Source organism: Lethenteron reissneri, chromosome 21 (assembly GCF_015708825.2).
Source record: "Lethenteron reissneri isolate LAM-NWPU_2019-01 chromosome 21, ASM1570882v1, whole genome shotgun sequence".
Lineage (NCBI taxonomy): Eukaryota > Metazoa > Chordata > Hyperoartia > Petromyzontiformes > Petromyzontidae > Lethenteron > Lethenteron reissneri.
This window is the reverse complement of record NC_083799.1, coordinates 1,995,534-2,007,723: the sequence shown is the minus strand read 5'-3', so window position 1 is coordinate 2,007,723 and position 12,190 is coordinate 1,995,534. Positions and strand designations below refer to the sequence as shown.

Sequence of the window (12,190 nt, the reverse complement as noted above, 5' to 3'; positions counted from 1 at the left end):
TTCCACCATAGCCTCATACTTTCTCCACCTGATTGTAGTCATCCTCACGTGTGACATCTCTCTTCCCCCTACCCGCACGGTGTGGCGTGTAGGTGCACGAGTGTCTCGCGTCCCTCTCCGGCTCGTTGGCAGCCGTCCGTGTATGCACGGCGGACGCGTTCCAGGGTGGCGAGGTGCGCGTGTGCGTGCTCAGCATCGTCCGTTCACCTCGAGACTCGTCCTCCTCTTTCTCCTCATCATCATTCGTGGAATCGGAGCAGCGTGCATGCGTGGCTCTGACGAGGGCGCGTGGGAATCTGGTGGTGCTGGGTTGTGCTACGTCGCTTGGCAGGGGTGCCCTCTGGGGGCGGGTGCTCAAGCACTGCCAAGGTGCGTGTGTATATGCGATGCTTACAACAACGAGGAGTGCACCGAGCGGCTAAAACACAGCAAAGAAAATTAACATAGTGGGGGTAACCGGTGCTGCATCTGCCAGGCATCTCCTTCAGTCAAGCCATAACACCTGGGTCTGTCCAGTCACCTGCCAGCAAAGCATCTATGTGATAGCTTCAAAATAAGTCTAGCCTGGCACAAGTGCTGTGGTGAAATCCCCGTCACTTAGTGGCATATGGCGGCTGCTTTGTGTGGAATGTGTGCAGATGTAGTATGTGCATAGTGGTGGTACAGTGGTTAGCGCACTGCACTACCAACCCAGCCACCAGAGTGCGTTTCTCACTGATGATCAATAACAATTAATATCTGATCCATTCTTGGTCGATGCAGCCTTGAATGAGTAGATGATGCAGTGTGTTAACAATGACTGGTAACAACGGCAGTTGGATGTGATGCTGGCCACATCACCCCCTCGTCCTCCGTGCCAGCATTCATAAATGCTTGCTAACATAACTTACTCCAGCAGCATATTAAGGCTATAAGAGGGGTCTTTGTGTGTACGTGTGTGAGTGTATGCATGTGTCTGTGTGCAGGTGCGCAAGAGCATGTGTGCGAGTGTGTGGATGGTTATTGCCACATCTGACCCACGGGCACCAATTGAAGATCCCTGATGTAAGATATTCCATAGCAATGGGTTGAATGATGCACATGAGTAGTGATTCAGGCATATCTGATTGACTGCTCATGTCTCCAGAGCATGGAGCCGTGCTGAGTTCTCGGGAGTTCTCTGCTCAGCTCGATCACATCATTGCCGCACGTGGGTGCGGGGAGCCCGAAGGCTCCAGAGGATCAGAGGAACCGCAGAAGAAACGGAGGAAACAAAATCCAAGCAAGGTGCGGCAGTAATGATCCTCTCTATTAATCCGCCAGCTCCACTTGCATTCATAAAGTATCTGTATACAAAACCGTGCCTGGAATGCACCCAATCTCATCAGGTGCTCGGAAGCTAAGCAGACTTGAGCCTGGATTGTGCTTGGCATGTATCAACACCATGTCAGGTTGTCGAAGGTGGCTATACAGCTGTGCTACATTGTAGGCAGCAAATGGCAGTGCAACAAAATCAATAGTTGTACTTCTATGCTTTCACTAACCCACACTGACTGATATCGTTTGGTGAAAATATCCACCAGGATCAGCACGTGAATCAGTCATTAGCCAGCAGCGAATTGACTAAAGGGCACCACAACTACAATACATATACCTTATCACAAGACACTGAGGCTTGTAGATCATAAGTGTGGGAGGTGAGGAGGTGATGAAAAAAGATGCAGTCGAGGTGGAAAGATCAAGGTAATGTAAAAAATGTTTTATCTTATGAAAGCTTCACTGATTCAAGATGTTTTCAGGAGCGTTTGGCATGAGGTTTTTGGCCAATTCCATAAATGAGTTACACGTGGGAGAAGAGCAGATTACCCATACAGATGTGGAAATAATATTCGAACTCTACCATCTGGCCACCTAAAAGCCCATTGTATTTAGGATTTTCACAAATATGCGTGATCTACCAACCATTCCCTAGAGTGCTGGATCAAAGGCACTATGACCAGCCAGTAACAATGCAGATGAGATGAGAGCAAGTAGGCACTGGTAGAGAGAAATATCATGAATGTGTAGAAGACGAAAAGTCTTGAACCTAGACTTAAGGGGGACAAACTGGGCCGTGCGGACAGGCAGAGGGACTACGGCAGTAGCAACAGAGTAGCGACCACCCATTGTAAGCCCACTAACGCTTCATTGGGTGAAGTTTGACTGATATTGCAGCAGAATGCCATGTCTTTTGGAGTTAAGGGCATGGGGAGGGGAATAGAGCATGTTGAAGTGGGAGAGGTAGGTGTAGATGATAAGTAGGGGATGTTAATGAAAGTGAGATTTTAGAGATCAAGACAGACCTAAGCCAATGAACCAGGTGACTGGGCAGTTCGTGGCTGGCTCGTCGGGCTGATCATCAGAATAATGTGTCTAGGTGATGTTGATAGCTTGCGATAGTGCATAATAGGTTAATTATTCAGTTGTGAGGATGACTGGGAGGTTGATTATATATATGGAAATCAGGAGGTTAATGGTTGTCATGGTGATGATATTTAATGGTGTGTTTGTTGCGGTCAGTCGCCCCAGGCCTCCAGGAAGCAGCCTCAACCCGGGGATGTGGATTTGCTGGGATCGGACTGGGAATCGGGCGATGAAAAGCTGGCCCCAGAAAATGATCTCAACAAAAGTCAGGGTCGCCCACAGCGTCGCAGAATCCTCGACCTCGGCTCAGAGTCTTCGGATGAAGAGTGAATCAGTTCACAGTCTCAGTTCCTGAGTTCATAGTTACAAGGAGTTCCTGAGGCCAGTGAAGAGTTTTACGGTCTCAACTGATTCTTGTAAATTCTTCTCATATGCAGATTCCAGGCTTCACAACTTGGCAAGGAAGACACCTGGCTGGACCCAAAATACTGAACGTTATCAAAAACTAGGCATGTCTTAATTCTAAATTTGAAGCTTTTGTGACTGCAAGGATTCATACTCTTTGGTTTTTTCGGTAAAGTCACGTAGGTAAAAAATAAAATAAATGAAAACTAAATTAAATCACGTTTTGGGCCCAACACAAGCGTCCGTCATTAGGTGGGAGATAATGGCCTACTGCTGATGCAGACTATTTTAAAGGATGCAGACTGTTTTAAAGGAAAACAGCCCGCATCAGCAGTAGGCCTTTAAAACAGTCTACATCAGCAGTAGGCCATGCTTTCCCACCTGATGACGGACGCTTGTGTTGCACCTGAAACGTCGTGATTTAATTGAGTTGTTTTCATTTATTATTTTATTTTTTACCTACATGACTTTACCGAAAAAACCAAAGAGTAGACATGTCTTGCATGGAAGACCTTGGATTATAAACATGAAAAGTATACTCTAATGAAATTGGGCGGAAGGTAAAAAGTGTTGGTGAGGTGTGGCATCAACAGCTTTGGCCATGATGACATCTTGATCTTTTTTCGTGAAAACATTGGAAGAAAAAGTAAAAACCAAGTACAGAATAACTAAAACATCCCAAACATTAAATGTACCTGACATGAATCACAGCAGAATAAAGCAATATTTTATATTAATAATTGTACTAAAATACAAAATAATTATTTATCAAGCTGTTCTATTATTCCAACATAAATTGAGTTCATCATTTAGAGAGAAACTCTTCCATAGGAATGTGGAATGTTCACCACTCTGGGCTGCCAATGGACAAGAGTGCCACTTAAGTTTGATAATACGCTTTAAGCTTGTTTTAAATTAACAATGTGTTTTTATTTATTGTGCGTTAATGTTTGAGTGTAAAACCCTAATAAACAAGTGTTTGTGTTATTTAAAATGTATCTGTAGTGTTTTTTCTTTCAAGCTACCAAACGCCTCAGTGATTTCAGAAAGGCTGGCCTGGCATTCTGGCCGAATCGCACCTCCGATTAGCCGGTTAATTGCGTACGATGCGAACGAAATTCAACAATCCTTGACTTATAAATAGTTGGGCGGGTGGGGGGCTGTCAGTGGAAGGCCACTGACTGATCTGGGCTAGTCCTTACCTCATTCAATCTCATTCTTACCTTTATTCATTCTTATTCAGTCACAACTCTCATTCATTCTCATTTTTACCTCAGTCACTAATTCCTCATTTGTTACTGAATTATATCACCTCTCGTTGCCTTAATCGCCCATTCTTATTTTTCCAACCTAAATCAATTATTTCTCTCATTCTTATTCTATCCATATTTCATTTACTTTTTATTGATTCTCATTCTTACCTTATTACATCACCAATACCTCTCATTCATTCTTGCATCATAGAATCATTCATTCTCTTCAGCACCTCCCGTCCGTTGTGATATTCATGTGGAGAATTATAAAAAAAAAACTATTTAAAAAACACGCAGGTAAACATGCAACACACTCGAGCAATTACACGCGCACTCTCAAAAAACACTCGTGGCAAATGTACGCAACGTCACATAACTTTACAACAAAATAGCTGGACGCGAACTCTTGCCGCAAGTCCCGGCTCAAAGGGCACCGAGCGGCCATGGCAGCGGCTGTGTTGCGTGAGGGGTTGTTCTCCTGGTACCAGCTGATTGGCCGGTGCCGTGAGAGCGGAGACAATCCACAAAGATCCCCACCCCCCGTCTATTGGCTTACACAGCCTGTTGGGGTCAAGTGCTGTTCGCGAGCAGCGCATATGAAGGCCGGCAAACAATCCGTAGCAAGGACAAAAAAAACATCCGTTGGGATATTCATGTGGAGACAGGCAAGTGATCGGAGCAAAGATGAGTGTCTTGTAATATGTGACACGTGGAAGCGCTGGTCATTTTTTATCTAATAAAATGGTACAATGATTGAAGGTTGTGTCTATAAAGATGAATGGTGTCAAGCTCGTCCAAGACATGATGCGATCGAGTGGACTGATGGATTATGTCCAGCTGAAGCAATGGGTGGTGTGTAGCAGTGTCTGTAGAAAGTGCATTCTACAAATAACTGTCCATAGCCTCCAATCCTCCAGATAATTGAGTATCTGAATTATTGAAATGTATAGACAACAACATCCTTTTTGATAATTGTAGAATTCGTTTATTGAAATTCATATCAACCCATTACATGACACTGATTATCTCACCAGGAATTGTAAAAAAATACATTTTTAAAACGGAATTAAAAGGTCACGGTGACTTTAACGAAAGAACCAAAGAATATGAATAAGTCACGGTTATCAATTATCTAGCCACTGCTGGATGAAGGCCTCTCCAAGCCATCCATCATTGTCCTGCAATGAAGAATTAGGCCCAGAACTTGCACACACGAGCCGATTTTATTGCTACATTTTGTGCAGTGGATTTTCTGGAGGTCATATCACTTCATATGGCTGCCAGTCTGTATGTATGTACGTATGTTGAACTTATTTCGGACCGTACATAGTCAACAGTGCTAATCGGAGTCTGTCATGTCTCAACCACCAGCCGTCATCCCTTCTAGCGACGTTCCCTGTCCAAGCCCACTTATTTTTGTTAAGAGTCAATTCGACGTTCATTTGTTTTCAAATCAATGTTCCTTTTACTTTCAGTTTAATTTTAAGCATGCACCTCTCCATGCTTCGTTGCACATTTTCAGCTTTTTTCAAATCTCTTCATCAATGTCAATGTTTATGATGTACAAATAATATCTGCTCATGAATAATGTATCTTCTCTAAGGCACTTATGGTACTGCTCAATATTAAATAAGTTTTCCCAAAAGTACTCCAATCGACTCTCGTCTGCCTCTGTTTATGTTTGCGGATTTATGTTTGTGGATTTTTATCCTTATCTCACTTCGCTTCTAATATGTATATTCTATTTTTATACGATATCAACGTAGCTATTTCATTTTTTTAAACAGTTTAACGTTTTTAAAGCTTTTATTGATTTATTTTTGACTTATTTTGTGTATTTATAGTAAGCTTACAAAGCATTGCCGATTAGCATGGTTGGCTATGTACAGTGAAAAATAATTAAAACATACATACGAAGCATATATATTGACAAACATACCAGTTGCTACTAATTATAAAGATTAAAACAATACCCCCTCTCCCTCCATAAAATGAAATAATCTGATTAATTAACCATCTGGGTATACATTCAGCTCCTCATCCTTATATCTAACGTGTGTATTATATCAATCTCAATAGATCAAGAATTGTGGACGTCATCATTACCAACCATATCACCACCATATAAAATGTCTAAAACCACGTATTGATGCTTCGTCATTTATTCTGTAGTTTTCGATCCACTTAGTTCAGTTTATTGAACTAATGCCCATTTTTAGATATTATTTCATAGGAATGTTACTCCAACCTTATTTACACCAACACAGAAAATGTATTCACCTAGCATCTCTCCTGTACAGCAATGTTGTTTCAAATGTATTCCATATAGGCCAAATAGAAAAGTAGGACATTTATTTTGCCATTATCCGTTGTACATTCATTTAAGTGGCTTGTAAATAATTGTTAATAATTGTTCTTAAAATCAGTCATTGCATAAACATTTTGTTACGAGACAACCTAACAAACACCTCTTCCTCATTATTTGTTCTGCATACGTCTTTCACAGCATATTCAATGCAATCACAGATGCTTTACAAATTCATATTATATTCCATTGCAATGCACTGTGATAGGTTCACCTATCTGCAGTCTTAACAATGAGTACAGGAGAGCCGATACGTGGAAGGGTTTCATCATCACTCAATGTGGTGGTTCAAAAATTAGTGTAATTATTCAAATATTGTGTACAATGCCATAAATGTGGACAATGTTTTGTTACCCAATGGTATTATCAGATAGTAATTTCAAATTAATGTACACATAACTGTTATTTATTTCTGACTGTATTGGAGACTTGTTAAAATACAACACTGAAAACTGAGCCTCACAGGCCTGTGTACTGCTTGATCCACTTCAGGAGCTTGCTCGTCTTGGTGTAGACGGCAGGTTTCATGGGCCGTGCACACCCATTGCCCCAGCTGGTGACGCCGCTCAAGTACCAGGTCCCATCCGTGCCCTGGCAGGTGAGTGGGCCCCCTGAATCTCCCTGCAGCCGGCAACAGAGATACGATGAGCTTAGCACAACTCTCGCCTTTATTACACGTGGAGTATTGTTTTTAATGCATAACCATCAGCCACAATAACACATTCCTGCGGAGGGAGCTGGTAGGAACGTTGGGTTGCTCGGTCAATGGCCAGGGTCAACGGCGGCGTGGTGTATTCCGCAAATATGCCTGACTGTGAGGGTGGGCACAAGCCGGCGTGAGTAGGTTAAACGTTGAGTTTTATAAGGGCACCACGGGGTGACCAGCCCCTCCCCACTCAGCCCCACCCCTCCCACCCAGCCCCACCCCTCCCACCCAGCCCCACCCCAACCTCCCCACCCAACCCCTCCCCACCCTCCCCACCCAGCCCCTCCCCACCCAGCCCCTCCCCACCCTCCCCTCCCCACCCAGCCCCTCCCTACCCTACCCTCCCCACCCAGCCCCTCCCTCCCCACCCAGCCCCTCCCTGCACGACGGACGGACGGTCACAATAATCCCGTGAGCTGGTGTAACCAAGAGGTTCCTACCAGTATTAGGGGTAACTGTTTACTTTTTCAATGAACTCAATGCAAGTATTAGCATCATATCGTATATTTTTTTCGCAAGACGAGCATATCTTATCGATTAATTTAACTAAGCTTTAATGGAAATTCAATTATGATTAATGACTCGGGTATATATTAAGATCAATTTACAAACTAAATTGGTAGTTATGCGTATTGTATTTGCATCCTCGAATGCTGTCTAATTTTCTATTAAGCACAGAATACATGTGGATGTTAAGTCACCATTAATGTGTTACATCTGACGTGTACTCACTTGGCATGCACTTATGCCTCCAGCCGGATGTCCAATGCAGATCATCCTCGTTGTGATTGACTTCCCATTCATCTTGTCTGATGAGCAGCCACTGTGGCTGAACACGTCCATTGGAGCATCAAGCAAACTATAATACACTCCATAATCTGCACAAAACAAGATGATTTACGTGAGTTAAAGCTTGGTGTTTACATTGCATAATTTTAGCTCTTATTTCTGTTACAGCTTCAGTCAGGAATTAACAACTGGGATAGCTCTGCCATGTATGCCAACTGCTCCGTATAAGTGGAAAAGGCGGTTACAACACCAGTTTTATGGTTTGTGTAACACACTGCATGGGTTATTAGCAGCTGGTAGGGCGAACCCTTTATCCCCACACTCAACTGACCCAGCCCCAGAGCCATTCAACTGGCACAAGAGTGGACTCCAAATCGAGATGCTCAGGGCACTCGATAGGCTCGCTGACATGCCACCTCTTCATGTACCCTAAGCAATACCTTGTCTGAGCCCTGGGATACTCTTGGATACTCAGAGGACTTTACCTCAACATCATTTAGAGATGTCTGAAGATCACTCTTCCGAGTATGGAGCATTACAGTGTCAATTATTGGTGATGTGTAAAATTCACCCTGACAGCATTACGATGTCAGTTACTAGAGATACCTGGAAAGTATTGCTTGGTGTATGAAAACATTCTGCCATCCTGCAAACCTGCAACCTCATCAAGCTGTATTGATCCTAAAATCGAGGCCTGCAGGGTTGCTACACTTTCAAATCTGCCTTAATCCTGTGATCAAAACTTGTGGTCCTGCAACTTCTTGTTTCAAGCATATGATCAGGTATTGCGGTATGGCAAAATGGTCATCCCTGTGGTGATCTGGTGATCAGAGTTCTACATCTACAACTTCGTCTCTGCTTTTGTGATCTGGAAACCCAAGTTCCATGCACATAAACGTGTTGTTGCTACTGCAGCTTGCCACGAAAGTACTGTGCTTTCAACCCTTTTTTGGTTCCTGTGATATTGCAACCGAGTTCTGGGAAGGTAACATGATACTGGGCCTTAAGAGGGTTTAGAGCCCTCTCTGGCCAACGGGGTTCTGTGAGTACCTCATATGCATTATACCCCAAATCCCATAGAACAGTTCAGCCAATAACGACACATTCCGTGGCCATTATTAAACACAGTTTAATTTTCCCGAGCCCTAGACATTTCCCTGGGTTAACTGGAACGGAGTTGGGATTTTACCATAAGTGCCTTCACCCATGATAGAATTAACTTTTGAATTGCTTTGATATGTCAAACCATACCTTGAATTTACATTGAATCATGCTGTTACATTTTATGTTACTGTGATACCAATTCCTTTCTAATTCACATATTGGACATGAATCATAACCTGTGTTTAAATGCCCTTGTGACCTTAGAAAACCTTTAATTAGGAGGACGTGTTTCCTTGTGCAAACCCAAAGTTATTTGTTTTTCCTTATCTTGAACATTTGCCATATAATCTGTTATCCTGCTGCTATACACAGCTTCAGACAAAGACAAAGGTGCATGCCTGGATTCCATCTGTGACTGTGGCTGATGGTTTGTCTATGCTTATGGACCCCTTCCGAGAAAATGTGGTCGAGGCATTTGGCGATTCTCTAAATCCTCCATATAGGAGGTGTTGGCCAAAACCGACTCTCCCAATTCTCTCTGTACCATACGCATTGAAGCACATATATAAAGATTTGTGAACTCATCTATATTAAATTTCTTGATGGAAGCATAATTTGAACTGTATTATAGTCTTGCCCATGATCAAATCACCTGAAATGTGCCAGATTTTGACAGAGCTTAGAGCTAAGCCAGGTGAGTCTGGATAATATTTGGACAAGCAACCACCACCCATGCCAGGTTTTATAGGCAGCTGTGGGACTAAGTGGTGGGCAGTAGTAGAGAACAGTGGAGCAAAATCCATTGCACTGTTTTATGCTCCCACATCCATGCACCTAGCCTTCAACAACCCTGCCGTGACCACCACGTTGGATTATATATTCAAATAACCCCCACGACCTCAGCATGAGAAGACCGCCATCCAGAAGTGGATTGAGAAACATGTAGGCAGTACATACAAATTAACTAAATTTGCACATTAAGGATTTACTGCTGTGAAACATCTTCTTGGTTCTTTTGGTAAAGTCACGTAGAAGGGAAGTAAGTATTTTATTACTTCCCTTCTACGTGACTTTTATTACTTCCCTTCTACGTGACTTTACCGAAAGAACCAAGAAGATGAATCCCTGCAGTCACGAAAGCTTTAAATCGAAAATGCTGTGAAACAGTTCATTACCATTACTCGCGCTCTGTATTGCGCGTATACTTTTGCAATCACAAGCTATAGCTCACCAGCCTCGGAGGTTCGTCCCCATCCAGAGATGTAGCAGGTCTTCCCAGGCAGTGGGAAGTGGCTGGTGTCCGGCGGCAGACAGATCGGGGATATTTGGCTCGTGAAATCCACAGACCGGCTCAACCGCACCAGTGCAATGTCATAGTCTATGGCTGTGTAGTTGAACCTCTCATGAGTGATGATCTCAGCTACCGCCAAATTCACAGAGCTCCAGCTGTCGTAGATGTATGTGGTACCCAGACGCACTTGCCATGCATTGACGTCGTTTCTTCCCCTGCAGACAGAAACATGTATCCATTATTCCTACAATTATGGATGAACAAAGGTTAAATTATGGTTCTTGGTGCAGTAATTGGTTAACGGAACACATTTTAGCATTGTCTAGGTACAGATACTTGCTGACATTTTAGAGAAGCTGCCACAGTTTGATGGTTAACATAATTAATCTGATTTTCTTGCTCAGCAGTTAATTCATGGAAACATTTATTAAATCCCATTACCTCTGTACACCCAGTAATATAAATGGGTATATAGCAGTTGATTGGCAGATTGAATTTTGTGCGGTAAACTATGGGTCCTCTCACCTCTTCGAATGTGTCTGCTCATCATGGAGGATTAGGCCAATTACCCTCTAGAGGGCTCTCTAGAGCTCCCTCGAGTGGAGGCCCTTCTGTCAGCAGTGGCATGAGAAAATAATAGCAGGGCTACACCTGCAGATTTACCTTTCTATAATCTTGCTCTGTTTTGGGTAATAGCCCCCTGAGCTTCATATTTAAACATGTTTACGCTGACTGATTAAAAAAAGAATTAAAGTTGCATTTGCCTGGCATACACATGCCAACAGGATCAACTACATATGTCATTCTGGCAATTCATGCTGAGACAGACCAAACTTAAAATTATTTGAGGCAATGAGAAATACATTTGTACCAGTTTTGAAAAACACAGTATTGTATGTGCCAGACGTTTAATCAGTTTATTTTTCCAATCAGATCCTGAATCTTTATATTACATAAGGATAACTTGAATTATTCAACAATAAAGTAAAATCAATATTAACCAGCTTCATGGCCATTTTCATGGACATGCAGTTGCAAGTAAAATACTTATTCTAATTTTACAATATACTGTCTTTAGATTTAAATGGTTGTAACTGGTCAAACTGTTATTGTTAAAGCGTTAAACATATACGTTTCATTGGTAATTCGTAAATGGAAATTTACAGGATATGAAATTAAGAGTGAGACTCTTTTTTGCTCAGAAATTATGCTGGTGTCGACCAATACACAATGTTTTTATTATTATATTTTAAACATGTGTACTTGTGTGACAGCTTGGATTCATGCGTAAATTTTTACATCCTAGATAACTTAATACTTATATTTTCATATTGTCACATAAGCAAAACATGAACAAACATTGTGTTGTACCTCTCTATGATGAATCACATTTATTTATTTTTAAACGCAAGGCACTCATGAAAAAAATGTATCCAAGCATCATATAAAAGAACAGTAGAGCAGACAACGTAGGTTATGAGAAGATGAGTTTTTAGTAAATGGGCTATATCATTGATTTAAACATCTGCTTATTTTACAGAACATTAAAAAAGTATATTAAAACGCTAATATGTAAGGTCTACAACAGTGCATTGAAAAATACAACTATGCAATTATAATTTCACTACATTGCTTCGTAAAGAAATCCATAAGGTCTTAATCCACATACTCAAAACAGTGCGCAGCAGATACGAGCCAGTCCTTGGAGATGAGACTCGCTCCGCACATGTGACTATTGTAGAATTGGAGGCTTGCCTGCCACGGCCACTTCCCCACATTGGCAAGACTTCCACCCACAACGCGACTCTTCCCTCCTGTAGGAACTCGGCCACACTCTAAACAAGTGGTACAAAATCAGCTAAGGTGTATACACGCACAATCAGTTGTTTTTCCAA

General features: G+C 42.3%; 2 protein-coding genes across 3 annotated transcripts in view; one reads left to right on the top strand and one right to left on the bottom strand.

Moving 5' to 3' along the window:
* Positions 1-3,779, top strand: part of ZGRF1 (zinc finger GRF-type containing 1) — a 28,424-nt gene extending 24,645 nt beyond the window's left edge. For both annotated transcript variants that reach the window (XM_061555388.1, XM_061555389.1), the window contains exons 23-25: positions 93-369; positions 1,127-1,266; positions 2,539-3,779. In XM_061555388.1, the coding sequence (XP_061411372.1) occupies positions 93-369; positions 1,127-1,266; positions 2,539-2,712 (591 nt within the window). In that variant the 3' untranslated portion in view covers positions 2,713-3,779. The remainder of the gene's footprint in view (positions 1-92; positions 370-1,126; positions 1,267-2,538) is intronic.
* A 1,223-nt stretch (positions 3,780-5,002) lies between these two features.
* Positions 5,003-12,190, bottom strand: part of LOC133345023 (cubilin-like) — a 40,534-nt gene continuing 33,346 nt past the window's right edge. Inside the window, exons 20-23 of the mRNA XM_061555387.1 lie at positions 11,965-12,130; positions 10,236-10,510; positions 7,844-7,989; positions 5,003-7,026 (exon numbers count right to left, since the gene is read on the bottom strand). Of these exons, the coding sequence (XP_061411371.1) occupies positions 6,865-7,026; positions 7,844-7,989; positions 10,236-10,510; positions 11,965-12,130 (749 nt within the window). The 3' untranslated portion in view covers positions 5,003-6,864. The remainder of the gene's footprint in view (positions 7,027-7,843; positions 7,990-10,235; positions 10,511-11,964; positions 12,131-12,190) is intronic.